This window comes from Panthera pardus, unplaced genomic scaffold (genome assembly GCF_024362965.1).
Source record: "Panthera pardus isolate Hobbes unplaced genomic scaffold, ASM2436296v1 HiC_scaffold_18, whole genome shotgun sequence".
Lineage (NCBI taxonomy): Eukaryota > Metazoa > Chordata > Mammalia > Carnivora > Felidae > Panthera > Panthera pardus.
In genome coordinates, this window is record NW_026526743.1 from 12,256,179 (window position 1) to 12,284,117 (window position 27,939).

Below are 27,939 nucleotides of genomic sequence, written 5' to 3' on the forward strand. Positions count from 1 at the left end.
TTTTTAAAAAAATTTTTAAAGTTTATTTATTTATGAGAAAGAGAGTGTGTGAGCAGGGGAGGCACACAGAGAGAGAGAGAGAGACACAGAATCTGAAGCAGGCTCCAGGCTCCAAGCTGTCAGCACAGAGCCTGATGCGGGGCTTGAACCCATGAACCGTGAGATCATGACCTGAGCCGAAGTTGGACAGTTAACTGACTGAGCCACCCAGGCACCCCAAAACTTAATTTTTTTAAGTAATCTCCACACACAACATGAGGCTCAAATTTACAGCCCCAAGATCAAGAGTTGCATGCTCTACCAGCTGAGCCAGCCAGGCACCCCTCCCAGAGTGGGAATTGTGGATAAAGTGGTGACCAAGACAGGATTCATAGATTCATGAGCTCAACAAGCCTTAGACCCAGTAAGAATGATGGGAATTTGAGAAATGAATACGCGTTTGACAATGATGGGGTTGAGAAGAACCCAAGGGTGCTGGTGGGGCTCCTGGAGGCAAGTTGCTTGTAGCTGACACCTGGTGTGGAGTGGAACTAAGAAGGGGGCAGGAAGGATGTGCTGAGCAGGAGAGCATTGCCTGTGAAGGCCCAAAGTGGGAGCAATGACAGTATATTCAAAAATCCGAGGGGCACCTGGGTGGCTCAGGCGGTTAAGCGGCCGACTTCGGCTCAGGTCATGATCTCGCGGTCCGTGGGTTCGAGCCCCGCGTCACGCTCTGTGCTGAAAGCTCAGAGCCTGGAGCCTGTTTCAGATTCTGTGTCTCCCTCTCTCTGACCCTCCCCCATTCATGCTCTGTCTCTGTCTCAAAAATAAATAAATGTAAAAAAAAAAAAAAATTTAAAAAAAAAAAAATCCGAGAGAAATTGGGTGGGTCTATGGTAGAAGGGAGCAGGGGACAGGGCTGGCAGGGCCCTTGCAGGGGTTTTCGTGTTGTCCTAAAGCAATGGGAAGAGTTACTGTAAAGCAGTGGGAACCAGTCCATGAGCTCTAGGGACATGTGGTATTGTCTGACAGAGTAAACATTTTCCAGGTTGGGGGTGTTGCATCCACACGACTCCTGAAACAGAATGCTATGGGCACCAGTGACAGTCACAAGAAAGTTTACTGCAATGAGAGGCAAGGCCGACCGATCGGGACCAACACTCTTGATAAGAGTGCGGCCTCGAACAGCTGGGGTACTGAGTTTTTATGGCCGATCACATCGTTTTATCATCACCTGGGAACAGAACAGAGAAACAGTTCCCAGATGAGTTAGAAACAGTTGCCAGATGAGGTGATTATTTTAAACTTTCTGCCGCTTAGTTGCAACCAGTGGATCTCCTTGACCTTGCCTCTGATGCTCTTTTCTTTGAGCTTTTGTTTCCTTGGTTGGTGAAGACTGATTTACAAGAGTATGAAGCGTAATTTACAAGAGTAAAGCAAGGCTGTTATCTCTTGACCTTCAGTGTCAGAACAAAGCTGTTATTTTTCAAGCTAGGTGTTAGCCCTACACTACACTTTAATTCTTACATTTCTCCCTTTTCTTGTCAGTGAATCAATCCCTTGATTCATCATTAGGAACTAAGGGGACGTAGTTGGACCTAATCATCATAATTTTTATTTCACCAACTCGCCTCTTGACATACTGTACTAACCAGTTGATAATGCATGGGCCGATGGTTAACCCGAGAAGTAATAATAGCAGTGGCCCACCTATGGTGGTGAGCAGTGATGTGAGCCAGGGGGACCAAGAGAATAAATTCTGATACCAATTATTGCTGGCCTTTTCCTTCACATTCGACCTTTCTATTTGCAGGGCAACCGTATAACCCTGGTATGTTAGCCAATTTTTGTTCTTGATCCCTGTGTCCACGTCCATAGGTAACCATATAGGGGTTTTCGGGGACGGAGGAGCGAAGCCCGTTGGCTGTTTATAATTAGTAATTAAAAGTCCCCCATGAGTCCCCCACCAAGTCGCATAAACCAAACAAAAAACAAGGCACAGTGGAAGAGGTATTAGATGTTATCACCTTCCCCGTGACAGTGTCCCTGAGTTCCCGTTGGTATGGCCAAAAAGATAGGGGATGCGATTCCGTACAGTCCCCCACGCTTATCATTATACAAACCCGGACAATTATTATTAGTATGCCCGCATCAGTATTACCTTTAAAGGATCCTCTGAGTGCCTTCGGACCTTCCGTTGCTGTTCATTATCTGGTTCTGTATCAGTCTCGGGTGTTCCTGCCTTCACACAGGTTGTTTTTTTTTTAACCTGAGAGTGATGAATCCAGGTTCGGACACCATCTACCTTCACGGCCGTGGGCGTAGTCAGGATCACGGCGTGTGGTCCTTTCCAGAGCGGCTCCAGGGTTTTAAGCTCGTGCCTCTTGACCCAGACTAAATCTCCTGGTTGAAAGGGGTGGGGAAGAACAGGAGGATGAGCGAAGGCTTCTTTTAAGGCCCTGGTTATTTCCTTTCGTACATGTTGCAGGGCCACGAGTGAAGCCAGCAAGCGGTCCTGTTCCAACTGTTCCATTACGTCGCCTCCTAGCCTCGGCAGGATAGGTGGAGGTCTGCCAAATAAAATTTCATAAGGGGGAAATCCCTTGACAAATGGAGTACAACGCGCTCGCAAAAGGGCAAAAGGCAGGACGTCAACCCAATTTTCGCCCGTCTCAAGGGACAATTTGGTTAAGGTCTCTTTTAGGGTCCGATTCATCCTTTCTACCTGATCCGAGCTCTGAGGTCTATATGTACAATGTAATTTCCAATCTAGTCCCAATGCCCGGGCTAGACCCTGGGACACCTGCGCCGTAAAGGCCGGGCCATTGTCCGATCCTATGCTCAGAGGCAGCCCAAATCTAGGAATTATTTCATTAATAATTTCTTAACTGTCGCCTGAGCCGTTTCTGATTTAGTGGGGAACGCCTTGACCCACCCGGAGAAGGTGTCTACAAAAACAAGCAGGTTATTTGTATCCGTATTTCCCTGGTTTAATTTCAGTAAAATCTACTTGCCAAAACCGGCCTGGCTCAGTTCCTCTATCTCTTTTAGCTTCTGAAACCTTCCTACTCGCACCCTGATTTACTTGGGCGCAACCTGCACACCTTTCAACCACCTCTTCGATCTCTTTTCCCAGCCCTTGCGCCCTGAACTTCTTCCGCACTAATTCCGCCATCTTCGTTTTTCCCAGATGAGTCCCTTGGTGGAGCTGACCCACCATGCGCCGCCCGAGTGCCGCGGGTAAGAGGATCTTACCTTCAGGATCCTGAGACCACTTTTGTCCCGGCGTCACACTTCCCCCTTTTCTTGAAACCCACTCCAAATCTTTAGGAGTGTAACTGGGCTCCCTCGGTCAAGATCGGTAGCTCCAAGGCACTTTTACTTTTAGTTGGGGCAGCTTCTCGGGCTGCTGCATCAGCCAGGCGGTTTCCGACTGCTTCTAGGGAGTCGCCTTTCTGACGTCCCGGGCAGTGAATGATTGCCAGCCTCGCAGGTTCCCAGATGGCTGCTAGAAGATCTAAAATTTCAGCTTCAGTTTTGATGGCCTTGCCTTCCGCCGTGAGGAGACCGCGCTCTTGGTAAATGGATCCGTGTACATGCGCGGTTGCAAAAAGCATAGCGGCTGTCCGTATAAATATGAACTGGCTTGTTTCTTCCGAGTTTGAGGACTTTTGTTAGCGTGATGAGCTCTGCGTGCTGGGCTGAAGTTCCCGGGGGAAGGGTCTGTTGCCATAAAACCTCGCGGTCCGTCGTCACTGCAGCGCCCGGCGTGCCTTTGCCCTTGAAACACAAAACTACTGCCGCCTGAAAACATGCTGATATCAGGGTCCTGTAAAGGAACGTCCATAAGATCGGAGCGGAGGGACGAGATCGTCGCCAAGGTTTCTGGGCAGGAGTGCAGAGGGGGACCTTGTCCTTCGGGCAGCAGAGTGGCTGGGTTTAAGGCTGTGGGGGCACAAAAACGTATTCAGGTCTGGTCGAGTAGCAACGCTTGATATTGGGTAATCCGAGCATTTGACAGCCGTCGCTCTGGGGGAGCCCGCAGTAAAGCCTCCACTTCGTGGGGCCCGGTGACAGACAGTGCCTGCCTCAAAGTTAGTCTGCGTCTTCAACTAAGAGCGCGGTGGCGGCAATTTGTCGAACGCGTGGGGGCCACCCGGAAGCAACTGGGTCCAGCCGCTTGGATAAATAGGCCACCGGTCGGCGCCAAGGTCCCAGGCTCCGAGTCAGAACTCCCTCGGCTACCCCCCCCCTTTTCGGCTACAAACAAACGGAATGGCTTGGTGGGATCTGGCAGGGCCGAGGCCGGTGGGGTCACGAGAGCCTCTCGTAAGGCTTGGAAGGCTTTAGTTTGAGTCTCCCCCCACGTGAAGGACTGCGGAGACCCCTTGAGAGTGGCGTACAAAGGGGCTGCCAGTTCAGCAAAACCAGGTATCCATACTCTGCAGTAGCCTGCTGCCCCCAGAACTCGCGAACTTGTTTGCGAGTTTTAGGCTGAGGAATATCGAGTATAGCCCGAATTCTTTGTTCACCGAGATAGCACTTACCTTTTTAAGGTTGTAACTTAAATAGGTCACCGCAGTACGACAGATCTGCGCTTTTCTGGCTGACACTCGGTACCCCAGTTTTTGCAAAAGACTCAAGGGTTCTCTGGTGGCACTCAGGCATTCTAAATGAGAGGGGGCCGCCAACAAGATATCCTCAACATATTGCAATAGGGCTACCTGCGGGTTGGAGATTCGAAATGGCTCTAAATCCTGGTGCAGGGCGTCATTAAAAAGAGGAGATTTTTTTTTTTTTTTTTTTTTTTTTTTTTAAAGAGGAGAATTTTTAAATCTTTGGGGGAGTTGCGTCCAGGTGAGCTGTCCCTTTTCAGGATCAGTCCATTCAAATACAAATAGTGGCTGGCTTTGTGGGGCCAGCGGGATGGCAAAGAAGGCATCTTTTAAGTCCAGAACTGTATAATATACCTGAGAAGGGGGAAGCAAACTAAGGAGAGTATAAGGGTTGGGTACAGTGGGATGAATGTCCATTTACAAGTCTGGGGCTGCCTGTAAGACAAAGGCCAAATTTAATGCTCTTCTATTTTTAGGTGCCTCAGGGTCTACAGGGGTAAAGGTGCGGTACACCTCCGTGAGCCTTTCTAAGAAGGCTGAGGGGCTTTCCTCGGTCCCCTGAATTACTTCTGTTACCTTAGACATGTTTGTGGGCCGGCGGGTGGCCGCTCAGAGACCTCCCAGTAGAGTCTGGTGAAATAGGGTCAATGATCGCCTACCGTGAGGAGTGTTTGGGTCCCAATTTTCAGGATGCGAGGAAGGAAAAACTTCCTTGAATCCAGCGGGATCCTCGGTGGGTTGCCTGTTTGGCCCCATCACTAATTTCCGGGCCTCGCGACGGATCTTATCCCGCTCCTCAGTGGTGAAGAGAACCTGCAAGAGCTGCTGGCAGTCATCCCAGGTTGGCTGTTGGGTCACAAATAGAGTTTCAAGAAGAGAAATTAATGCTTGGGGTTTCTCTGAGAACGAGGGGTTTTGAAGCTTCCCGTTATAAAGGTCGCTAGTGGAGAAGGGTACATAAGTCATAAAGGGTCGGACATCACCCTGCAGGGGTGCAGGGGTGGCCCTGGAAGAAGGGATAGGGCAGCGGGAGGCGGATGGAAGGGAGTCCCTGACCGGGTGTGAGACGGGCTCAGGGGAGTGTCCCGACTCGGGCTCGTCTCCAGATCTGAAGCATCTTGACCTGTATTCTTTGGGCGAGAACTATAGGGCGGTGGGTGGTAAGTTCCTTTTTTTTTACCCCCCTCCTGTGCAGGTGATAGAGGGGGCGGCCGCTTAGTCTCATCAAGATTCTTATTCTGAGCTCCAGATGGGCGACCTTTGAGTGGCAAAGCCTGTACTTTAGGGAGGCGAGGGGGAAGGGGAAGAAGTTTTAACCAATCTGGAGGGTTTTCGATGAGGGTTCTCCATGCCCCAGTGTATGGGATTTGGTCTTCGTGCCTAGAAAAGACAATATCACGAACTTTATATACCAAAGTAAGGTTAAAGGTCCCCTGTGGAGGCCATTCGACCTGAAAGCTGTTACATTCCACCTCGCAGAGAGTTCGAAGGACTGGCTTCTTAACGTGGAGGCTGAAAACTGAGGCAGCTCTCCTATACTCCTGGAAATGGGTTAGTATGAGACTCAGCGGGGTGGGGGTAGTCTGATTCTGACCGATGACAAAGATAGGCAAAACTGACAAGGACGATGACAAAGATAGGCAAAACTGACAAGGACGCACAGCCAGTCAACAGGAAGAAGACAATTAAGACACGAAGAAAACACAAGTTCGAGATCTCAAGGCCAGTAGGCCATCGCAGCCACCTGAAAATAGGATCCTTCTTGACAAACACCAAACCTAATGGGGTCCACCGGCGTCCCGGTAGGATCCCTGACTCTGGTTCTATAGCTGCGTCAGGCAGACCCTCCTGAGTCATTCAAATGGCGCGCCCCAAGAATTCCTTACCTCTCCCAATCCCGAGCTTCCTCCCAGGGGTCGGCAGAGCAATCTGGGGAATGGGCCCTGTTTCAGACCTTTAACTTTCCCGGCCAATGCACCAAATGTTGCATCCACACGACTCCTGAAACTGAATGCTATGGACACCAGTGACAGTCACAACAAAGTTCATTGCAATGAGAGGCAAGGCCGACCGATCAGGACCAACACTCTTCATAATTTAATGGCCGATCACATCGTTTTATCATCACCTGGGAACAGAACAGAGAAACAGTTCCCAGATGAGTTAGAAACAGTTGCCAGATGAGGTGATTATTTTAGACTTTCTGCCGCTTAGTTGCAACCAGTGGATCTCCTTGACCTTGCCTCTGATGCTCTTTTCTTTGAGCTTTTGTTTCCTTAGTTGGTGAAGCCTGATTTACAAGAGTATGAAGCATAATTTACAAGAGTAAAGCAAGGCTGTTATCTCTTGACCTTCAATGTCAGAACAAAGCTGTTATTTTTTCAAGCTAGGTGTTAGCCCTACACTACAATTTAACCCTTACAGGGGGCACCCAGGTGGCTCAATTGGTTAAGCATCTGACTTGATCTCAGCTCAGGTCATGATCTCATGGTTCGTGAGTTCAAGCTCTGCATCAGGCTCTGTGCTGATGGCACAGAGCGTCCTTGGGATTTTCTCTCTTTCTCTCTGCCCCTTACCTGCTTGTGCTCTTGTGCTGTCTTTCTCTTTCAAAATAAATAAATAAACCTTAAAAAAAAAAAAAAAAAAAAAAGATTTACCAGGTTGCAGTTTGCGATGGTTGGTGGGCAAAAAACAAGGGCAAAATGAGAATCAGATTGGCCACCCAGAGCTGTTACCATGCCCACCGAGAGGTGTGGTGGCTTGGGCAAGACTGACAGCGGTGGGGGGCTGGGATGGGAGTACGTTTGGGGGTGAGATTCCATGAAATTTGATTTGTCAGGCTGAGTTCCATGGAGCACTTGCTCACCCGAATATGTAACCTCATACAGCAAAATTGACTTTGCAGATGCAGTTTATTAAATTGAAGATTTTGAGGTGGGGAGATTATACTGTGTTATTTGGATGGGGCAGGCACGAGAGTTCAGGGCAGAGAAGACACGAGGAAGGGCTGGGAGCTAGGTATTTTAGTTGGCCTCCAGAAACTGGCAAAGGTGACAAACATATTTTCCCCTAGAGCCTCAGAAGGAAGGTAGCCCTGCCACCAGCTTGATTGTAGTGCAGTGAGGCTGGCGTCAGACCTGATGTCCATAATCATAGGAAAGCAACTTTGCTTTTAGGCACCATTGTGGCAATTTATTAGAGCAGTAATAGGAAACTGATAGAGGTACCAAGGAGACAGTTGGGAAGCCCCTAAGACAAAAGCCAGTCTGTCTTACATTTCACACCTTGGGGGAGAATAAAATCAATTCATATTATAGTGGATGGCAGGAAGAGAGGCCTTCCAGAGAACCCTGAGAATCCTACATTCATTATCAGCCAGTTAGTTGCGACTCTCAGTTGTGAATGCCGGGGGAGGAGAATTTACTGAAAAAGTCCCAGGGTGACTTCAGGCACGGGTGGACCCAGGGGCTCCTGTAGTATTCTGTAGTATTCTCAGGACTCATTCTCTCTCTGCTATCATACTTCTGCTGGCCTCCGTTAGCTTCACTCACAGGCAGGGTGTCTCCGTAGGGAGCCTCCCTGCACGGAAATGTTCTAACAAAAGCCTCTTTTGCTCTGCTTGTCTAGCTCTGTGCCCTGTATTCATCTCAGACTTAATTATTGTGGCCAGGAGGAGGTGGCAGCCTGGTGGGCCAGAATGGGTCACATCGTGTTTCCCCCTTGAGAGCAGGGGTGTAATCATCCTTATGGAAGACCATGTACCAGGCAGCGATAGATGAGGAGAGTCAGGCATGAAGGAGTTGTGGTTAAGAGGGGCTGGAAGCCCAGGCAGAATGGTTTTCGAAGGTGGAGGAAACTTGATAAAATTCTCATCTAGATGGGTGTGTTATGAGAGTGGGTCCAGTCCCGGGGGTCAGAGGAAGTCCATGGAAGAAGGCAAAGAGGAAGAGGACAAGGAAGGCAAAGAGACAACATACTCGGAGGCTAGAAAAGGGGTCTTTCCTTCTGAGGAACAGTGTGAGGCCAGCTGTTGAGGCAAATGGAGAGATGAGGCAGCTGTCTCAGAGGAGGGACAGGATCCGGGACAGTCCTTGGAGAGGGAGGGAGTGGGGCCAGGGGTCTCAGCAATGGGACATTGGTGCCCTACAGTCACCCTTAGGGTGATGCATCTTGAGCTAACCAGGTGTGGGGATTTGGGCACAGGCTGTGAAGAGGAGCCAGAGTGGGGACTTGAGCTGGTGGCAAGAAAGGGTGGGCACAGATGCCCTCACAGTAGTAACAGCAGATAGGATGTGTGCAATGGCCGCAGGGGTCCCAGAGAGAGACGTGGGTATCATTGCCCCAACCTGGAAGTGGCACCACATCCGGCTGATCCCCTGTGCTGGTGTCTCCCCACAGCATTACCCGCCCAGGACCCCACCTGCTCTCTTGAGACCACAGCTCCTCAGGAAGAGAAGGAGGAGAACATGACCACCTGGCCGGCAAAGGCGCCACCTGAGGTGAGTGGGGGGTGTCACCCTTTTGTTCCCTGGTCACAGTGTCCCCTATGAGGTGACCTTCCCCCTACCTCCCAGCCTCCCACAGGGCAGACCTCTCAGAGTTTCTGAGCCTGAAGGGCTGGGCTGCCTTGTTGCTGCTGTGGAGACCAAGAAAGGGCACAGGGACTGGGAGGCAAGAAATCTGGAGGAGAAGGGAGGGGCCAAGTGTTTATAGATGCTTGGGAGCCCCAGGTAGGGACATGCAGACCACATCTGAATTTGTGTTAGAACAAGAGAGCCCTTGTCCTTCAAGAATGCATACTCAGGTGTTGATGATGGAAAAAATATCTGGAATTTGCCTCAAAATATCCCAGAGCTGGGGCATAGATGAAAGCACTGGCCATGTCTTGCTGACTGTTGAGGCTCAGAGAATATGACAGAGTGATGTGTGGTATTGGTCAGGACTCTTTCTGCTGCAGATGGCTCACAACTGGTTCAACCATAGGGTGAATTTATTGGCTCTCATGTAATGAGTGGTCTGTGATAGGCTTCAGGCAAGACTGTATTCAGGGGCTTCCACGTGATGAGAGAGGAATGTGTCTCCAGTCCTGGTCTCATGGCTCTGCTTTCTCCCATTCCTTCTCAAGCAGGCTCTGCCCCTGGTGGGTAAAAAGCCCCCATAGATCCAGGAAGAGTGCCATGGGGAAGCCTCTTCCTGCCAGAGTTTTGGCCAGCTCCCCAGAAAGGACTGATCTTGGCACCGCCTCTGGCCACACCACCCTCCAGCAGCCACCATCCACAAAGGCAGGGATGGTTCCTTCACAGGCAGAGGGGCTGTTCCCAGAAGAAGGGAGTGTGCCTGGCAGGCAGGGCTTGTCTGAGGGGCAGTCTTCTGTGGGAAGTTGCACAGAAAGGATGAGCTGCACATAGGCTGGGGTACAAGGGAGGTAGTTTGCTTATGGCGTTTGTAGCTCTTAGTGAAGTAGATTCTGCCTCCGGCCTGGGCCCCAGCCTCTGGGTTTGTGATAGGGGACCCACTGGGCCTCTTATGGGCCCAAGTCAGTGTTTCTGAGCAAATTCCAAAGCAGGGGTGTCCTCAGCACAGCAGACTCTGTTGGGAGGCCCTGGTCATCTGTTCCTGTCGATGACCCTCCTGCTGATCAGACATAGTGATATTGCAGGAACCAGTGACCTTCCTCGATGTGGCTGTGGACTTCAGCAAGGAAGAGTGGGGGCTGCTGGACCCGATGCAGAGGACCGAGTACCACGACGTGATGTTAGAAACCTTTGGACACCTGGTGTCTGTGGGTAAGGCTGTGCCCGTGCTGGCCACTCCACCCTTCTGGGACTGGGAACCTCAGGGGCCCTGAGTTGGGCCCTGCACCTTCTCTGGGCCCAGTGTGAGCACTGGACATGCTGACAAGAGTTCCTTGCACCATCCATGCTTTCAACTGGTCCTCTGGACCTCAAGGGGTGGGCATTGTGTGGACAGTGGAGGATCAGGCCCAAGGAAAGACTGACTTACCGCCCACCTTGAAGGCATATGAGGAGTCAGAGAGCTGGGAGAGTGCTCCCTGTTCTTGCCCCATCCCTGACTGCCAAGCTCGGTGTTCCTCTCTTTGCTACTTCACTTCTTTCCGTAGTCTCCCCAGGTCGCGTGACGGTACCTGGAAAACAAAAACAAAAAAAACCACCCAGCTTCTGAATACTTGATGATGTCATACTGATAGCCCCCTTTGCCACTTTCTCTCTATAGTATCTGTATCTTTTGGGTTCTTTCAGGGTGGGAGACTACACTGGAAAGTAAAGAGTTAACTCCAAAGTCTGACATCCCTGAGGAAGAACCAGCCCCTGACCTAAAAATGGAAGAATTCTCAAGGGATGACACCTGGTCCTCTACCTCAAGAGACATCTTGCAGGGTGGGACCCAGGAAGTCTTGGACACAGCACTGAAGCAAGTGGAGCTCACTCAGGAAGAAACCCTCCCTCAGAAAAGCCCCCAGTCCCGGGCAAACACTGGCCTTGTCACCAGCCCTATTTCACTCCAGAAAACTCTGCCCAGGAAACGCTTGCGCAAGCGTGGCTCGCGGGTTAAGAAGGTGACGCGTGGTCCATGTGTAAAAATTCATCAGAAGGGCCACAAAGGGGAAAAAGCCAGAGAAAACAGTGGTTGTGGGAGAGCCTTCAGCCGGAGCACTCAGCAGATTACGTTCACAAGAATTCACAAAGGGAGCCAAGTTTGCCGATGCAGTGAATGTGGCAAAACGTTCCGGAATCCAAGATATTTCTCTGTACATAAAAAAATCCACACAGGAGAGAAGCCCTACGTGTGTCAGGACTGCGGGAAGGCGTTTGTTCAGAGCTCCTCCCTCACACAACATCAGAGAGTCCACACCGGAGAGAGGCCTTTCGAGTGTCACGAGTGTGGGCGGACCTTCAATGACCGCTCGGCCATCTCCCAACACTTGCGGACTCACACCGGAGCCAAGCCCTACCAGTGTCAGGACTGTGGGAAAGCCTTCCGCCAGAGCTCCCATCTCATCCGGCACCAGAGAACGCACACGGGGGAGCGCCCCTACATGTGCAGCAAATGTGGAAAGGCCTTCACCCAGAGCTCGCACCTCATTGGGCATCAGAAGACGCACAGTGGGGTGAAATGCAAGAAGAAACAGCCTACCTCATAGCCCTCAAGCTGAGCCGGTTGAAGAGACATGGCCTTCTCAGCATGATCCTGCAATGTAACACGAACGGGCGTGGTTGGCATTTGGAACTGAATATGAAAAGCAGCACTGAGTGATGACGTTCTCAAGACCAAAGGACAACCAGGGAGACCACCCTGCACACAAGTAAATGAGAAAACTGGTGGGGAGTTGTTGCTAGTGAATATAAGTTGGAAAAACATTTAATTTTTCACTCACTTGATTTGCTGTTATAATTTGTTTGCTCATTTGGTCATTAAAAGTGATACTAGTGAAACCTGACCATGTTTATAATGTAAGTTTAAAAAGCCAGGTACCAAAAAGTCTGTGCACTGATATTATATTTGTGGTATTTATGCATATGGACAAGGACTAAAAGAGAACAAAGATAAATAAACTATATATTTCTGTGATAGAAATCTCTGTGGGTTTTTTTCCACCTATTAAATTTCTTTCATTAATAATTTGATACTTAAAATAAGCAGTGTTAAAACAAAGTGAAGGAGATTGTCAGACCAGTTCTAGCAGACTCTGCAAAAGGCCACAGTCCCTCTGGCCCAAGATTCCAAATGAGTTAGGATGAGTGGGTCATCCTAACCCTGATCCTCAGAGCATCATCAGGATGCAGGGAATGTTCGATTCAGGGAATGGTAATCTTAAGCAACCAACCATTGGAGGCCTAGAGGGAGGGAAACCCCCGGCAAGGGGGGGTGGGGAGCTTCCCAGGAATGTTCATGTTGGTGCCCGTGTTTCACATTTTACATGAGATGATAGATTAAAATCCTTTCTCCAGGTCACACAGCCTGTAACCTGCAACCCATCCACTCCTTGCTCCATGACTCTACCTCTGCTCTCTCAAGTTGTACATAACATTTCAAACTATGTCCTAAGACTCTGGGTCAGATGTTGAACTTATGCTCATCAGATATTAGTTGACTGCTACAGGGCACACCTCTTCAGAGCCCTTGGGATCATAACACTGACAAGGGTGAGGCACAGTCATGCCATCTGGAGTGAGCGTGTTTCACTCCTTTCTCTACAGGAGTGCTGGAGACAGACTAGAGAAGCCCAGAGGCCAGGTGCCTGGGGAATGGTGATGGCACACTAGCTGTCGTATTGCTTTTCATGCATCAGGCACAGGGCTCATGACTGCTGTATAACATCTCCATGGTAGCTTCTTTGAGAGATGAAACATTTGGGGCTGAAGAACTTGCCAGGGCCCCACTGCCCTCCCACTACACACTTGGAGATCTTTAACAGGAGAACATCAGCAGCTCCTTCTCCAAGTACTGATGATGTAGGGATGTCCATTTACTTGGGGGAGTGGCCTCACCATGATGCCCAGTGTCCACTGGGGAATGCCACAGTGCTCAAATGAGGTCACTTAATCCTGAAATGCCATACACAGTTTTGTTGCCAGAAGATGGTCACTGAAGGAGGTGTGCTGACTGCTTTCACATCTATGGCAGTTTCAAATATGGCCACAAACTCTGCCTTTCCTCCATTCCTAGAATGTGGCTGGGCTTGTGACTGCTTCCACCAATAGGGTCAGCAGAAGTTACACCATGTAACTTCCATGAAATGAGGTCATAAAGGATGCTGAGGACTTGTTTCCTCAGCGAAATGAGAAATGGTGGTGTCAGCTGAAACTGTGACCAGGCTGCAAGATGTTGGGTAGTGAATGAGGAGAGGAGAAATCATCCCTTCAGAGGAGGTGAACAGATGAGGGTAGGCTTGCCCAGTAACTCATCTGGGGCCCTGAGGTTTGGGATCACTAACTGCAAGGCTATGGACACTTTAACATCCAAATTTGAAATCCAGTTGGCTGCTTTAGAAGCCGAGAAATTTATCTCTGAAGTGAATGGAAGAGTTCCCACTTTCCTTAAAGTAGGATGAGATGATGCAGAATTTGAATATATGCAGCTGGTGGTCTCCCATCTTTTCCCAGCCACACGTAATTCATTATCAGCAGCACCCGCCATTACACTCAAAAGTTTGCCATTGGGCCTCAGTATGCCTGAATCTCCTGGGGGATTTGGGGAGGCAGAGTGATGACCCCCACATATGTCTACTGCTAGGCCCCAGAACCTGTGAAAATAGTGCTTCACATGGCCAGAGGGACTTTGCAGATGTGATTATGTTAGGATTTTGAAATAGTGAGATTATCCCGGATTATCCCCATCACAAGGGTCGTTATAAGAAGGAGACAGTAGGATCCAAATAAGAGAGGAAGATATGACAAAAGCAGCGATTGCAGTGATACATGGCCATAAGACAAGGAATGTGAGTGGCCTCTAGAGGCTGGAAAAAGCAAGGAAATGGACTCATTCCCTAGAGTCTTCAGAACGAACACAGTCCTGGAGACACCTTGATTTCAGTCCAGTGATAGACTTCTGAACTCCAGAATGTTAAAATAATAAACTTGTATTGTTTAAGCCACTAACTTTGTGGTAATTTGTTTCTGCAGTAATAGCAAACGAATGCAGGGGGTATATGTGATTTGCAATTTTCCACCAGTGGGTGCTGATTTGTGCCCAAAGGGATGGTATATCTCGCTGGGAAGCACTGGATCTGGGGGAGGGAGTGGGAACAGGCACTCTGCCTAGGGTTGGCAGCCTGAAGGGAACTAGTTTGGTGCTAGTGGAATGGTTCTCAGTCTCACAGACATGTGGAGATTGATTAGGTAGGAAAAGTCTACCAGTCTGGATGAGTGAGTAGAACGCTCAGCTCAGACTCTTGTGTGACCTTGGGACAAAGACTGCTGTCCGGTAGAAAAGTGTGCAAATCTAACGTCTGGGGGAAGAGACAGCTGCACTTGCAGAAATGGATGAGGATAGGGGCGCCTGCGTGGCTCAGTTGGTTAAGCGTCTAACTCTTGATTTCCCCTCAGATCATGATCTCATGGTTCCTAAGACTGAGCCCTGTGTTGGGTTCTGTGCTGACAGGATGGAGCCTGCTTGGGATTCTCTCTCCCTCTCTCTGTCCCTAACCACCCCCCTCAAAATAAACATTAAAAACAAACATTTTTTAAAAAAATGCAGACCCTCCCCTCCCAAGAAAACAGAGCCCATTACATTAGGTGAAAAAAAGTTCAGTCACACCTTTCTAATTTGAGATGCTCTAAACCAAAATGTTAAAGAATAACTGGAAGTAAATAAAGTGCCACATAAAGTGATACCTGCAAAAGCAAACAAAATAAAATGTGTCAATATTAAAATCAACCAAAGTGGGATTAAAAGTTAGAGGGTTGATCAGGATAAAGACATTTTGGTGTGATCAAGGTACTCTAAAAGAAGAAATAACAATTTAAAACCTATATACAACTAAAAAATGGCACTTAAATGACACAAAAATCAATTTGAGATACAAGGAGAACTTGATTAGAGCAAAGCAAAGAAAAAGCAGTTATGGAGAAAGAATTTAATATACTGCCTTCGGAATCAGACATATCTAGTATATGAAATAAACCTAATGAAAAATTGAATAACAAAATTAACAAGTTCAATTTAATAGATGTATATATAGGATTTTTGTGCCCTATGATTTCAAGAATATATGTGTGCTTAATCAAACAAATAATATTAAAGTATAAATTTTTACAGGTGACTTATCTGCTCATATATTAATAAAAGTATGAGTAAATAATAAAATTATCAAAAATATCTTAATTTGCTGGACATTAAGAAATAACTTTCAAATATTTGAACCAAAGAGAAAATAAAATTGGATTACTAACTCCCTTAAAAAAGAAAACACAACATGGGGCGCCTGGGTGGCTCAGTTGGTTAAGCGTCCCACTTCGGCTCAGGTCATGATATCATAGTCAGTGAGTTCGAGCCCTGCGGCAGGCTCTGTGCTGACAGCTCAGAGACTGGAGCCTGCTTTGAATTGTGTCCACCACTCTCTCTGTTCCTCTGCCACTTGTGCTCTGTCTTGCTCTCTCAAAAATAAATAGTAAAAAAAAATTAAAAAAAAAAGAGAACATGACGCATCATAATAAACGGTGCACAGCTAAGCTGTATAGCAGGAAAAATTACAGGCTTAATTGTATTATTAAAGTAGAATTATCAAAAATTAAGGAATTAATATTTTGCCTTAAGGAACTGGAGAAACAGTACAATAAACCAAAAATAATAAAATAGAAATTTATTCAAGTTAATGAAAATTAAAGCCAAAGTAAATGAAATGGATAGCAAAGGGAAAGAAAAGTTATGGTAATAAACCTCTCAAAAGCCTGACTGAGAGAACAAAAGTATTATAATGTAAATGAGAAAGAAGATAACCACAGGTACAGAAGCAATTAAAAGAATTACGAGACTATTATACAGAACTATATGGAAAATTTCCTAATATAAATAAACAAAAGTGAACAAGAAGCCGAAAACTCCAATAGAATAATTACCATGGAAGTGACATGGACACAAAGCCTAGGGTTTATAGCTGACTTTAAACCTTTCTTTTAAATTTCTTTTCAATATTTAGCACAAATCCCAACGTGGGGCCTGAACCCACGAACCATGACATCCTGACATAAGCCAAAGTCCGATGCTTAACCAACTGAGCCACCCAGGCGCCCCAGACTTTAAATCTAACTTTAAGGAATAAACTATTCCAATTTGTTAAAAAATTCCATATCAACACAATGAACAGCTTCACAAAATATTAAATGAAGATAACATAATACTCACATCTGATAAAGATGGTATAAAAAAGAAATGTATCACCCAGCTTCATCTATGAATATAAATATGTGAGTTGAAAATAAAATATTTAATCAAATCCAGCAGTATATCTAAAGAACAATACCATGACCAAACAATTTATTTCAGGAATCCAAGAATACTTCAATTTCAAGAAATTGATCAATTAAGTTTAATCAACTGTATAAAGAACTCATCATACCCAAGAAAAACTATGAATGTAATCAACATGGGATCCTTTCAGTTGGCCCTCCTTACCTGTTAGACATTCTTTAATTCATACTGGAGAGAGACCCCATGAATGTCATTAATGTGGGAGAGCTTTTGGTAGGATGTCTCACACTTAAAAAAAAACTATTCTGTTGTAATCACTGGGAAATCTTTCAGTCACATCCTTGATTTTAATACTTATCAAAGAAAGCATAACATGGGCACCTGGGTGGCTCAGTCAGTTAAGCATCCAACTCTAGATTTTGGCTCAGGTCATGAGATCACGGTTTGTGGGTTTGAGCCCCGCATCAGGCTCTGTGCTGACAGCGTGAAGCCTGCTTGGCATCCTCTCTCCCTCTCTCACTGCCCCTTTCCTGCTCACGAGTACACTCAAGCGTACTCTCTCGCTCAAAAAAAACAAAAAACAAACAAACAAAACATAATAGAGGGAAGCCTTAAGAGTGTAGTCAGTATAGGAATTTTTTTTCAGAGCTCTGGCTTTATTTCACACCAGAGAATTCACATTGAAAAGAAGACTTATGAGTGTAATCAGTGTGGGAAATACTTCAGTGGGAGTTCTCACTTTGTTACTCATCAGAGAATTCATACTGCAAAGAAACTGCATGAGTACCTTCAGTGTGGAAAATCTTTCATCTGGAGTTCTTATTAGGCATCAGAGAACTCACACTGGAGAGAAAACTTGTGAGTGTCCCAAGTGTGGAAAATTAACTAGAATTCTCATGTTATTAAACATCAAAGGACTCATATTAGAAAGAATCCCTATAAATGTAGTCAATGTGCCCCAGCTATAAGCTTTACCGTACCCTAAAGGGCCAGAGAGTAGATGAACAGAGTAGACTAAATTTAGTGTTGTAACACGAGCAAAATTAAAAGTAGCAATTTGATGTTATGCAGTCTTTTTTTTATTTTTTAGTTGAATATGGTTGCCATTATCATTACTTTATCCACCTGAAACAGGGATACGGTTCAAAGACTAAGGATCCATTGTCCTTCCATCTCAAGTCTTTCTGAGTAGAAATTGGGGAAGAAAGCCCAAATTAAAGTAAGTTATTCTTGGAGAGGACCTAAGAGAACATCCAGCTCTGGAGGGAAAATGGTGTTCTAACCAAGTCCAACCTTGTTTTGCTCACCACACAACAGGCCTATGTAAGGGGAGAGGCAAGACGCTGCGGTAATGAAAGTGACTTTATTCAAAAATCCAGTGGACTGAGACTTTTGTCTTAAGAACCTCTATAGTTATAAAGACTTTTATCCTAAAGAACCATCTTAACTCAGCATGAAACCTCAGCTTCTTTTGTAGCCCAGGCACCTGGATGCAAGCACACCTGGCTCCAGGGGTCCCTAACAGACCAGGGTTGGCCACACAATGCTGACAAAATCCAAAGGCAGAGAGACAAGTGTTGAAACAAGAAAAGAATTAATTTCGGGGCGCCTGGGTGGCTCAGTCAGTTAAACGTCCGACTTCAGCTCAGGTCATGATCTCGTGGTTCATGAGTTCAAGCCCTGCATCGGGCTCTATGCTGACAGCTTGGAGCCTGGAGCCTGCTTTGGATTCTGTGTCTCCCTCTCTCTCTTTGTTCCTTCCCCACTTGTGCTCTGTCTCTGTCTCTCAAAAATAAACATTAAAAAAAGTTTAAAGAAAAAAAAAAAGAATTAATTTCAATGAGGCCAACACCAGTTGGACAGCGGACTAATGTCTCAAAGACTATCTCCAAAGTGATGAGAATATTTCCGTGTTTATAAAAGGAAAAAGTGGAGCAAAGGTGGGTGGGTACATGCAGGTAGATATTGAGAGTCAAATCAATGGAGTCAAATCAATGTCTTGGAGTCAATCACAGGTGGGGTCTTGCTGGCTCAGGGCAGTCCTTATGGGGGGGGGGGTAGTTTTGGTTCCCCTCAGGGGATGCTTTGCCATCAGGGTCTTCTGTCTTAGCCAAGAGACAAGCTGGAAAGAAGAACCCTACTGGAAAGTGTGAGGTCAAAACAGAGACAGCTGAAGTCTGAGCCAAAATCTAGAGTCAGACACTTAACCAACTGAGTCAACTAGGTATCCCTGTGCCTCAGTTTTTCTAGCTGTTCAACAGGGAAGAAAGTGTCTATCTTATAGGGCTGTTGAGAAGAGTACTGAGTTAATATACACATGTCCTTTACAGGGCTGACAGTCAGTAAGCCCTTAATCTATTAGTATCGTTATTACTATCATTAATAGCTCCTCTTTCAACTCTCCACCAATTTAGAAGAGCTAAACGATAAAAAAAGTGTTAACAGCCAGAATCATCCTGAAAAAGAAGGGCAATGAGGTATGCTCTACTAAATAGTAAAAATACTACAAAGCATCCATAACTTAAAAATTGTAATATTGACACATGAATATATACAGATCAACTGAACAGAAAATCCAGAAATACTCAAATGCATGTAGAAATTTAAGTGTATGATAAAAGGGGTACCTCAAAACAGTAAGGAAAATGTAAGCTACTTAGCTAGTGTAACTATGGAGCCATAGGACAAAAGATAAAATGGAAGTCATTCCTCACACCATACACTAGGATAAATTCTAAGAATTCATACATTGCCATACTATACCATAAAAGTACTAGAAGAAACATGGGTAAATTGCCCCATAACTTGAGAATATTTCCTATCCATTAATCAAAATCCAGAAGCAATAAAGTTAAAACTCATAAATTTGATTAACTTTTACATGAGAAAGAAACCCACAACACTATTAGCAATATAAAAAAGATTACAAACAGGGTGCCTCAGTGGCGCAGTCAGTTGAGGGTCCAACTCTCGACCTCGGCTCAGGTCCTGATCTCGCGGTTCATGGGTTCAAGCCCCGAGTTGGGCTCTGTGCTGGTAGTGCGGCTCCTGCTTGGGATTCTCTCTCCCTCTCTCTCTCTGTCCCTCTCTGGCATGTATACACGTTCTCTTGCTCTGGCTGTAACAGTAATAAATAAACTTTAAAATTTTTTTCAAAAAGATTACAAAACGAAAAATTGCAATTTGTAATATAAGCTACAGGTTAACATTGCTAATCAAGAACTTCTAAAGCTAGAGTAAAAGACTAACAACCTTATAGAAAAATGGGCAAAATTGGGGTGCCTGGGTGGCTCAGTCGGTTGGGCGTCCGACTTCGGCTCAGGTCATGATCTCACGGTCCGTGAGTTCGAGCCCCGCGTCGGGCTCTGTGCTGACAGCTCAGAGCCTGGAGCCTGTTTCAGATTCTGTGTCTCCCTCTCTCTGACCCTCCCCCGTTCATGCTCTGTCTCTCTCTGTCTCAAAAATAAATAAACGTTAAAAAAATAAAAATAAAAAAAAAAAAAGAAGAAAGAAAAATGGGCAAAATATGAACAGTTCACAGAAAAAATGAAATGGCTCTTAAACATATTAAAAGATGCTCATAATTAGAGAAATTCTACTCATAATTAGAGAAATGCCAATAAGAACTACACTGAAATACTGTTTCTTACCTATCAGATTCACATAGGGTCAAAGTTTGGCATCAAACTTTGCCACACTCAGGTGATGAGACTGTACACCCTCCCATACATTGCTGGTAGAATGTAATAAGGTACAATCCCAAGGGAGAGGAATTGGGCAAAAGTACATATACATTTATCTTTCACTTCTATTCCAAATATACACTGGCAGAAATACAAAATTACGTAGGCAGAGGAGTATCCATTGCAGCACTATTTTTAATAGCAAAAAGCTGGACACAGATTACATGGCATCACTAGGGGCCTGGTGGAAGAACTGCCATCATGCCACCCAATACTGCCCAGGGCAGCTGCCAGAGTGGTCTCCCCAGCCAAATGGTTAGGTGGGAACAACAGAGTACATCACAGGACCATGTGTGGTATAGGACCTTTACCTAAGGAAGAGGTAGATTCTGTGTCTCCCTCTCTCTCTGCCCCTCCCCTGCTCATGCTCTGTCTCTCTCTGTCTCAAAAAATAAATAAATAAAACATTTAAAAAAAAAAAAAAAAAAGAGGTTTATAACAATAACTACTCTAGTAGTAATGGTACTCTTAGTGCCCAGGTCTCTAAAACACACTTCCCACTAAAAAGAACCAGGATTCCTCAGAGAAGTGCCTAATTCCAGGGTGGGGCAGGAAATTTACAGAATGAGCCTTGCAACATCTTCTCTGACTGGAAAGCAAAGAAGTTATCAAAAGCTTGAGATCATGTCAAAAGGACACAGGAGTCAGCATAGAGGGAGCTGCTTGTGGCCAACATTTGGACAGTTGGAGCATCAAATTATTCACTGTAATAGATTAAAACAGATAAAATATGTTAAAAATCATGTATATAAAACATACTCACTGGCTACCTTTGGAAAATGCTAATATATCTATTTTCTCAAAGCATAGGCAAAGAATGAAGCATTTATCCTGCTTTTCTTGAATAAACTCTACCTCCTTAGAGTAACCAAAACGTTTGTGAGGGAAAGTTTTTCCTTATGGAAGAATGCAGAAGATGCAGCAAAAAGATGCAGAAGAAATGATGTAATTAGAAAATAACCATTTTGTAACTCCTAATAAAATAATGGGTAATAATGGGTATAAGCAACAATCTTCAATGACTGCGAAAACCACTCTGCGAAAAATGCTGGACAATTCTATAATAAATGGATCAAGCTGTCAACCCTTGATCAAAATAAACATCACAGAAGTGCACCAGACATTACGTACCTTCTGATATGATTCCAAAGAAAACACATGCACCACTTATAAAGGATTGGCAAGCATAACAAACTTGAATCTAATTAAGCCTCAAGGTTCAACTACCAATTCACAGGAAAATAAGGGAACAAGAAATGACACCACAAGGATACTATCACCAAAATCCAGAATGTAGTAAATCCTTTTGGAAAATTTACCTAGTTTCAACAGATGGAAATAAAAGGAAAAAGCACATATGGGGCAAATCCCTAAATTATAAGACTGAAGCACACATTAACCAAATGTAAAGTGTGAATCTTGTTCAGATCCTAATTTAAATAAACAAAATGTTTAAAAAAAAAAAAAAAAGGACACAAGTGGAATTAACACTGGATATTTGATATTAAGGAATTTTTGCTAATATTTTTAGGTGTGTTAATGACTATGGTTATGTATTCAGAAGTCATCTTTTCCCCCCATTATATGTTTTTCCAATAGGTGTTGGCAACCTTATGTACTGATTTTTAAACAGTCTTATTAACATAATTCACACACACCCACTTAAACTGTACAATTCAATGGTTTTTTACTGTTTTACAACCATCACTGCAATCAACTTTAGGCCATTTTCATCACCCCCAAAAGAAACCAATATCCATTTAGCAGTCACTCATTTTCCCTCAAACTTCCCCAGTCCTAGGCAACCACTAATTTACTTTCTCTATGGATTTTCCTATTCTGCCAGAAATCATTATCTTTTACAGATAACCTTAGTTATTTATGAGTGAAATGATAGGGAATCTGCTTCAAAACAATCCAGTGGTGGCTGGGAGCAAGTGGGGATAAATTTAAAGAACAGAATGAGGTGAGTAAAAGAAGTTGAGTAAATGCATGGAGAGAAGTATGGGTTTTCATCACACTATTCACCTTACTCTTGTATGTTTGAAGTTTTCCATGATAAAAATAAACAAGGTCGTTTATGGTATCATAAGGAAAAGTCCCAAGATGGCCACAGGCAGTATTAGTTGATTCGGTGACTCTGGTTCTTTCCATCTTTCTGCTCTGCCATTCTCAGCATGGCGACTTTGCCCCTTGGGCTGGCCTCTTCAAGGTGCTGGCACGGCAGTACGGTTCTACACATTATGTGCAGACAATGCTGTTCAAAGACAATAAAAGGAGACACCCTATGGTCTATGTCAATTACTGAGGGGGGAACTTCCCCAGAAGCCCCCAGCAGACCTGTCGTTTCTCCTTGGCCAAAGGGCTTTTGTCTAATTCAGTGACACAGCAAGAGGCACGAGCCCACTCCATCAAGACTCTCCCTTTGGAAGTCAGATTCCAGACTTCCTGGAAGAATCTACAAATTGCAGGGTCATGTTAACAAGTATGAAATACGCAAGTTAAGAAGCTGATTGTTGTTGGGTAAAGCAACCAACGAGGTCAGGCCCAGAAGAGTCCAAGCGAGGAAGGCTGGTCACAAGAGCACCCCAGACACGAGGGAACAATCAGGAGCTTACGACGTTCAGGCAGAGCCAGAGTGGCTCCCGCCAGCAGGCCGGCCTGGGAAGGTTCCTGTGGCAGGTCAGCAGGTGGAAGGTCTCACACTCTGCGCCCCACGACGCAGTGAGGCTGCAAACACAACAACGGGCAGACCACACCTAACAGAACAGACCCACAACCTCTCCGGCTACAGGCCCCCACATTCAGGACTTGGTCACTAACTGTCAGCTTACCTATTTTTTTGTCCCTGGCCCACTTCGGGCCAACCGGAGAAAGCCAAATATACTCCCTAAGCCATCCCAGACAGGATGACCCGCTTAGTTAGCCCGTCTCCAACTTCCACACTCGCCAAAGTGCATCCAAGGCGCACCCGAGGCCTCTCCTGCTTGTCGCTGAAAAGCTTTCCGTGCCCGCCTTCGAGCCTCCGCCAAAGGCCCAGGATGGTGGCGGACTCCCTCGCTTTAAAGGGGTCTAGACCCTTTCAAGGCGTCTTCGTTCACTTCCACAGCAGGTCGACGCGCTGGAAAGGCCGACGAGGAAAGGATGCGGCCGAGCGCAGTTCAGACGCGAATCCCGCCCTCGACGTGGATCGCAGACGTCCGCCATTCTGGCGTCGCGGCCTCGGTTGCCGGCTGAGGAGAGTCAGAGTCGCGTCCGTTAACCCGGGCCGAGCGGAGAGGCACGCCAAAGAGCACAGCCCAAGGGAAACCACACTCGAAACCACAACACGAGCCGCCGTAAAAGGGAGACGGCCGACTCTGAGTCCCAGGGAGCCGCCGGCGCACAAACACCTCCGCCCTGGAACAGTCGCCTGGAAGAACGGTCGCCGCCGCGGGAAAAACCGCCACCGGCGCGCGGCTTTCTGGGATTTGCAGTCCGTTACGCCCAGCGCGCGCACTTCCGCCGTCCACCGGAAGCGCAGCCATTGATCCGCACGCTCAGGTGAGCCTGAAATCCGGGACCCACGCGGAGGCTCCGCTGTCGGCTGGGCGGGGCGGGCTGGAGGGCGGGGCCAGGCCGGACCGAAGTTATCTGGGCGGTGCCCGGGAAGTCAGGGGACTGGCCGAGGTCGTTGCGCCTGCGGGGCCGCGCTGGGCCTGTCGGAAGCGAGTCCCTCTCTGTACAGAAACTGGGAGGGAGCTGGTGCAGCCAGGGCCCCTCCTGCTGCAGAGAGCGGCTGGGTGTGATCTAGTTTGAGGTTCTCCTGCTCCGGGGCGCGGCCGGGAGCCGGTTTGGTTGAAGCTCTCCCGCCGCAAAGGAGACCAGCTGTTGTTGAGGGTTTCTGGCCGGCCTGTGGGAATCTGGGGCCTGCCCACCCAGACCCAGCCTCGCGTCTCTTTTCTTTCCTCAGGTTATTAACCCCACCTACCCCGGGGGCGCTCTGTGCAGGTGGTGGTAGCCTAGGCCTCCCGGCAGCAGAACCAGGCAAGTGAGGCTTCCTTTACCCAGAGGCCACCCCAGCCTCAGAACTTGGACGCGTTTTCTTCCACTGGTATGTGAACTTGAACTCAGTTTGAAGAGCAAGTGTATGCTTTCCAAGCGAACAAAGAATTAGGGGCAGTCCAGGTAGAGCATCAATCAACTCTGCGCCCAGGGTGTTCATTGTGTTTGTTGATACCCCAGGTTAAGGGCTGGGAGAGAGAAGGGGCTGGAGGTGTGAAGAACACGGACATGAAGCTATCCGGTACGTGAGGCATTAGAGTTGGATTTCAAAGAGCCTCAGAGTAGAAACGTCTGGCTGTGGAAATAACTGTGCAAGAGGGAATGCCAACGGGGTGGGAAGAGCTGAGGACTCTTGAGTTCCCATTTCTAGTGAGGAGCCAGGATGGAGGTCACAGAATTCCTGGTCACTCGGCTGTGTTGAGTTGAGGAGTGGATAGGAGGTGGGCTGGAAATAGAGGAGGAAGTGGCATTGGCAGGGAGCCTGGGAGGGAGGTCTGGGCTGAACTTGAAGCCTGGCACAGCACTTGAAACCCCACTCTCCAGGCAGGGAAAGAGGAAGCTGTGAAAGGAAGAAGAAGAAAACAACCTCTGCCCCAGCCCTGGAGACAGAGGAGACAAGGAGAGACCCTGCCGCACCAGCCCCCTCCCAGGTCCAGCAGGAGGCATAGAAGAGGAATTTATGTATAATGTATGTGACTAAATGTGCTGTGTCCTGTGTGTCGCATGATGTTGAGCTCTATAAATACAGCTCATTTAATCCTCACAGAAGCACGATGACACAAGGCCTGCTGTTCTCCCAGATGTCTACAGATCAGGAAACTGAGGCCTAGTGAGGTTAAGGAGGGCTGTTTAGGGCCTACAGAGGCAAGTGGTGGAGCTGGGACTTTGAAAGCAGTCAGTCTGGCTGCAGAGTAGTGTTCCCAGCCCTTGCCCTTGGATGCCTCCAGACAAGGAGAGGATGGGAGAGTAGAAATGGTTATAGGCAGGAGGAGACTGCCCAAGGATGGGCAGGAGTGTCAGAATAAGATGGCATCATCTAGAATCTTTGTCCGCTTTATTGGGTGTGGTGTGCATTTGCAGCGTGTGTGTTCAAGAGTGAGGGTAGAGTGGGGCGCCTGGGTGGCTCAGTCGGTTAAGAGGCCGACTTCGGCTCGGGTCATGATCTCGCGGTCCGTGAGTTCGAGCCCCGCGTTGGGCTCTGTGCTGACAGCTCAGAGCCTGGAGCCTGTTTCAGATTCTGTGTCTCCCTCTCTCTGACGCTCCTCCGTTCATTCTCTGTCTCTCTCTGTCTCAAAAATAAATAAACATTAAAAAAAAATTAAAAAAAAAAGAGTGAGGGTAGAGAGAGCATGGACAGAGTGAAGAAGAGGGGACTGAGGTGTTGGCTGCTCCAAGGGCCTAGCTGTGAGGAGCAGAAGCATGGAAGTAAGGGTTGGGGGTACTGGGATGCAGGAGTTTAGTTGACTAGAAGGGAAATCTCTCCCCTGAGAAGTTGAAGGGAGCCACTTGGGAGGGTTTTGGCTTAGAGGAGTCAGTGCCTGGAAGGTGGTAGAGCCTAGGGTCATTGACTGGAGTGAATTAAGAGGCAGGTTTGTCTGCGCAGATCGGACAGTAGTGAGAGGGGTGGGAAGAGGGAGTCAGAGCATGGACTTGCTGCTGTAGTGGGGATACAGATGGGGCGGATGTGTCTCATACCACCTAGGACTCAAAAGCCATCCGTGGCAGGCAGAGAGGGTGGCTGGTAGCCTGAGGCAGATTGTGTTGAGCTTCCAAGTGAGAGAGGCTGAGGGGCAGGTCCTTGATGAAAGATGCTAAGAAAGGGGCAGTGGGCTGGGCAGCAGCATACCAGAGGGAGAGGCAGAGAACCAAGATGGCACCCTGTGTATCTCTTTATCTGGTTGTTCATCTGTGTTCTTTGTCATATACCTTAATAAACTGGCAAATGCGTACATTACTTTGAGTTCTGTGAGCCACTCCAACAAATATAGGATCTAAGGAGAGGAGGTCATGGGAATTTTCAATTTGTAGCTAAGTCAGAGAGGAGTTGTGGGTAACTTGGGAACCTGCTGCTTATGGTTGGCATCTGGAGGGATTGGGGCAGTCTTGTGGAACTGAGCCCTTAAGATGTGGGATCTGAGTTGAGTTAAATTGTTGGACACCCTGCTGGTGTCACAGAGAAGTGTTTGGTATGGGAAAAACCCCCACATTTGGTGAGCAGAAGGGTCAGGACTGTTGAGAATGTAGGAGTAAAGGAGAATCTTGGGAGAACAGACAGGGTTTTTCCCAACTCAGTGTCCGAACTGGCATTTAATATGTACTTTTTATTTGATTTGATTTGATTTGATTTGATTTGATTTGATTGTTTTAATGTTTATTTTAATTTTTGAGAGACAGAATGCAAGTGGGGGAGGGGCAGAGAGAGATAGGGAGACACAGAATCTGAAGTGGGCTCTGGGCTCTGAGCTGTCAGCACAGAGCCCAATGTGGGGCTTGAACTCACCAACCGCGAGATCATGACCTGAGCTGAAGTCGGACGCTCAATCGACTGAGCCACTCAGGCGCCTCTCATGTGTACTTTAAAAAATTTTTTTATGTTTTTTTTGTTGAGAGAGAGAGAGAGAGAGAGAAAGAGAGTGTGAGTGGGGGAGGGACAGAGAGAGGGAGACACAGAATCCAAGGCAGGCTCCAGGCTCTGAGCTGTCAGCACAGCTCGTGACCTGAGCTGAAGTTGGATGCTCATCTGACTGAGCCACCCCATCTCATGTGCCCCATATCATGTGTACTTTTAAAAAAAAAAATTTTGTAATGTTTATTTATTTTTGAGAGAGAGAGAGACAGAGCATGAGCAGGGGATGGGCAGAGAGGGAGGGAGACACAGAATCTGAAGCAGGCTCCAGGCTCTGAGCTGTCAGCACAGAGCCCAACGTGGAGCTCGAACTCACAAACCATGAGATCATGACCTGAGCTGAGGTCGGATGCTTAACCGACTGAGCCACCCGGGTACCCCATCATGTGTACTTTTAATACAGAAAGGAACTTCCAGAGCTTGTGGAGGAACTTGAACTTGAACCTGAAGACAGTGGGAAACTGCCACACAGTGACAGAAGCTGCATTCTACTATGGCTTCTGTGGCTTCCTGGGAGAAAGGGGGAAAGACAGGAGATAGGACCCAGTCAGATCTTCTTCAGTAACTCAATCAAAAAGCAATAGGCCAGACATTGGGAACCAAGGGTGTGGAGAGGTGCATATTTGAAATGTGGGGGACCCCAGGTCTTTGTGACTAACTGAATGTGATAGGTGAGTGTGAAGGAGGGGTCAGGAAGGATTTCAGGGGCACCTGGGTGACTCAGTTGGGTGTCTGACTCTTGATTTTGGCTCAGGTCATGATCCCAGGGTTGTGTGATTGAACCCCATTTCGGGCTCTTTGCTGAACATGGAACCTGCTTGAGATTCTCCCTCCCTCTCTCTCTCTTTCTTCCTCTCTCCTTCTACCCCCAGCTCATTTGCTCTCTCCAAAAAGAAAGAAAGAAAGAAAGAAAGAAAGAAAGAAAGAAAGAAAGAAAGAAAGAAAGAAAGAGAAAAAGAAAGAAAGAAAGAAAGAAAGAAAGAAAAGAAAGAAAGAAAGA

General features: G+C 46.9%; 2 protein-coding genes and 1 long non-coding RNA gene across 19 annotated transcripts in view; 2 read left to right on the forward strand and 1 right to left on the reverse strand.

Moving 5' to 3' along the window:
- Positions 1–12,191, forward strand: part of ZNF274 (zinc finger protein 274) — a 30,446-nt gene extending 18,255 nt beyond the window's left edge. For all 4 annotated transcript variants that reach the window (XM_019438625.2, XM_019438626.2, XM_019438628.2 and 1 more), the window contains 3 exons: positions 8,994–9,094; positions 10,255–10,381; positions 10,856–12,191. In XM_019438625.2, the coding sequence (XP_019294170.2) occupies positions 8,994–9,094; positions 10,255–10,381; positions 10,856–11,757 (1,130 nt within the window). In that variant the 3' untranslated portion in view covers positions 11,758–12,191. The remainder of the gene's footprint in view (positions 1–8,993; positions 9,095–10,254; positions 10,382–10,855) is intronic.
- Positions 1–23,796, reverse strand: LOC109260453 (uncharacterized). 9 transcript variants are annotated; one of them, XR_008423413.1, is made up of 9 exons: positions 23,104–23,793; positions 22,298–22,526; positions 19,458–19,644; positions 11,751–11,909; positions 10,606–10,740; positions 7,172–7,220; positions 6,482–6,723; positions 2,141–4,703; positions 1–574 (listed from the first exon to the last, which is right to left on the reverse strand). It is a non-coding gene; the product is annotated as an uncharacterized LOC109260453 (long non-coding RNA). The 9 variants fall into 9 exon arrangements; XR_008423407.1 differs by having other exon boundaries at positions 10,599–10,740; positions 23,104–23,792; XR_008423411.1 differs by having other exon boundaries at positions 2,141–2,549; positions 3,235–4,703; positions 6,482–7,220; positions 10,599–10,740; positions 23,104–23,791.
- Positions 23,765–27,939, forward strand: part of ZNF544 (zinc finger protein 544) — a 14,993-nt gene continuing 10,818 nt past the window's right edge. Inside the window, exons 1-3 of one of the 6 annotated variants that reach the window (XM_019438600.2) lie at positions 23,765–23,812; positions 24,222–24,362; positions 24,857–25,001. The gene's annotated coding sequence lies outside the window, so the exon portion shown is untranslated. Of the gene's footprint in view, positions 23,813–23,847; positions 24,395–24,856; positions 25,002–27,939 lie in introns of those variants that run through there. The other 5 variants (XM_053906206.1, XM_019438599.2, XM_053906205.1 and 2 more) reach the window with 5 other exon arrangements.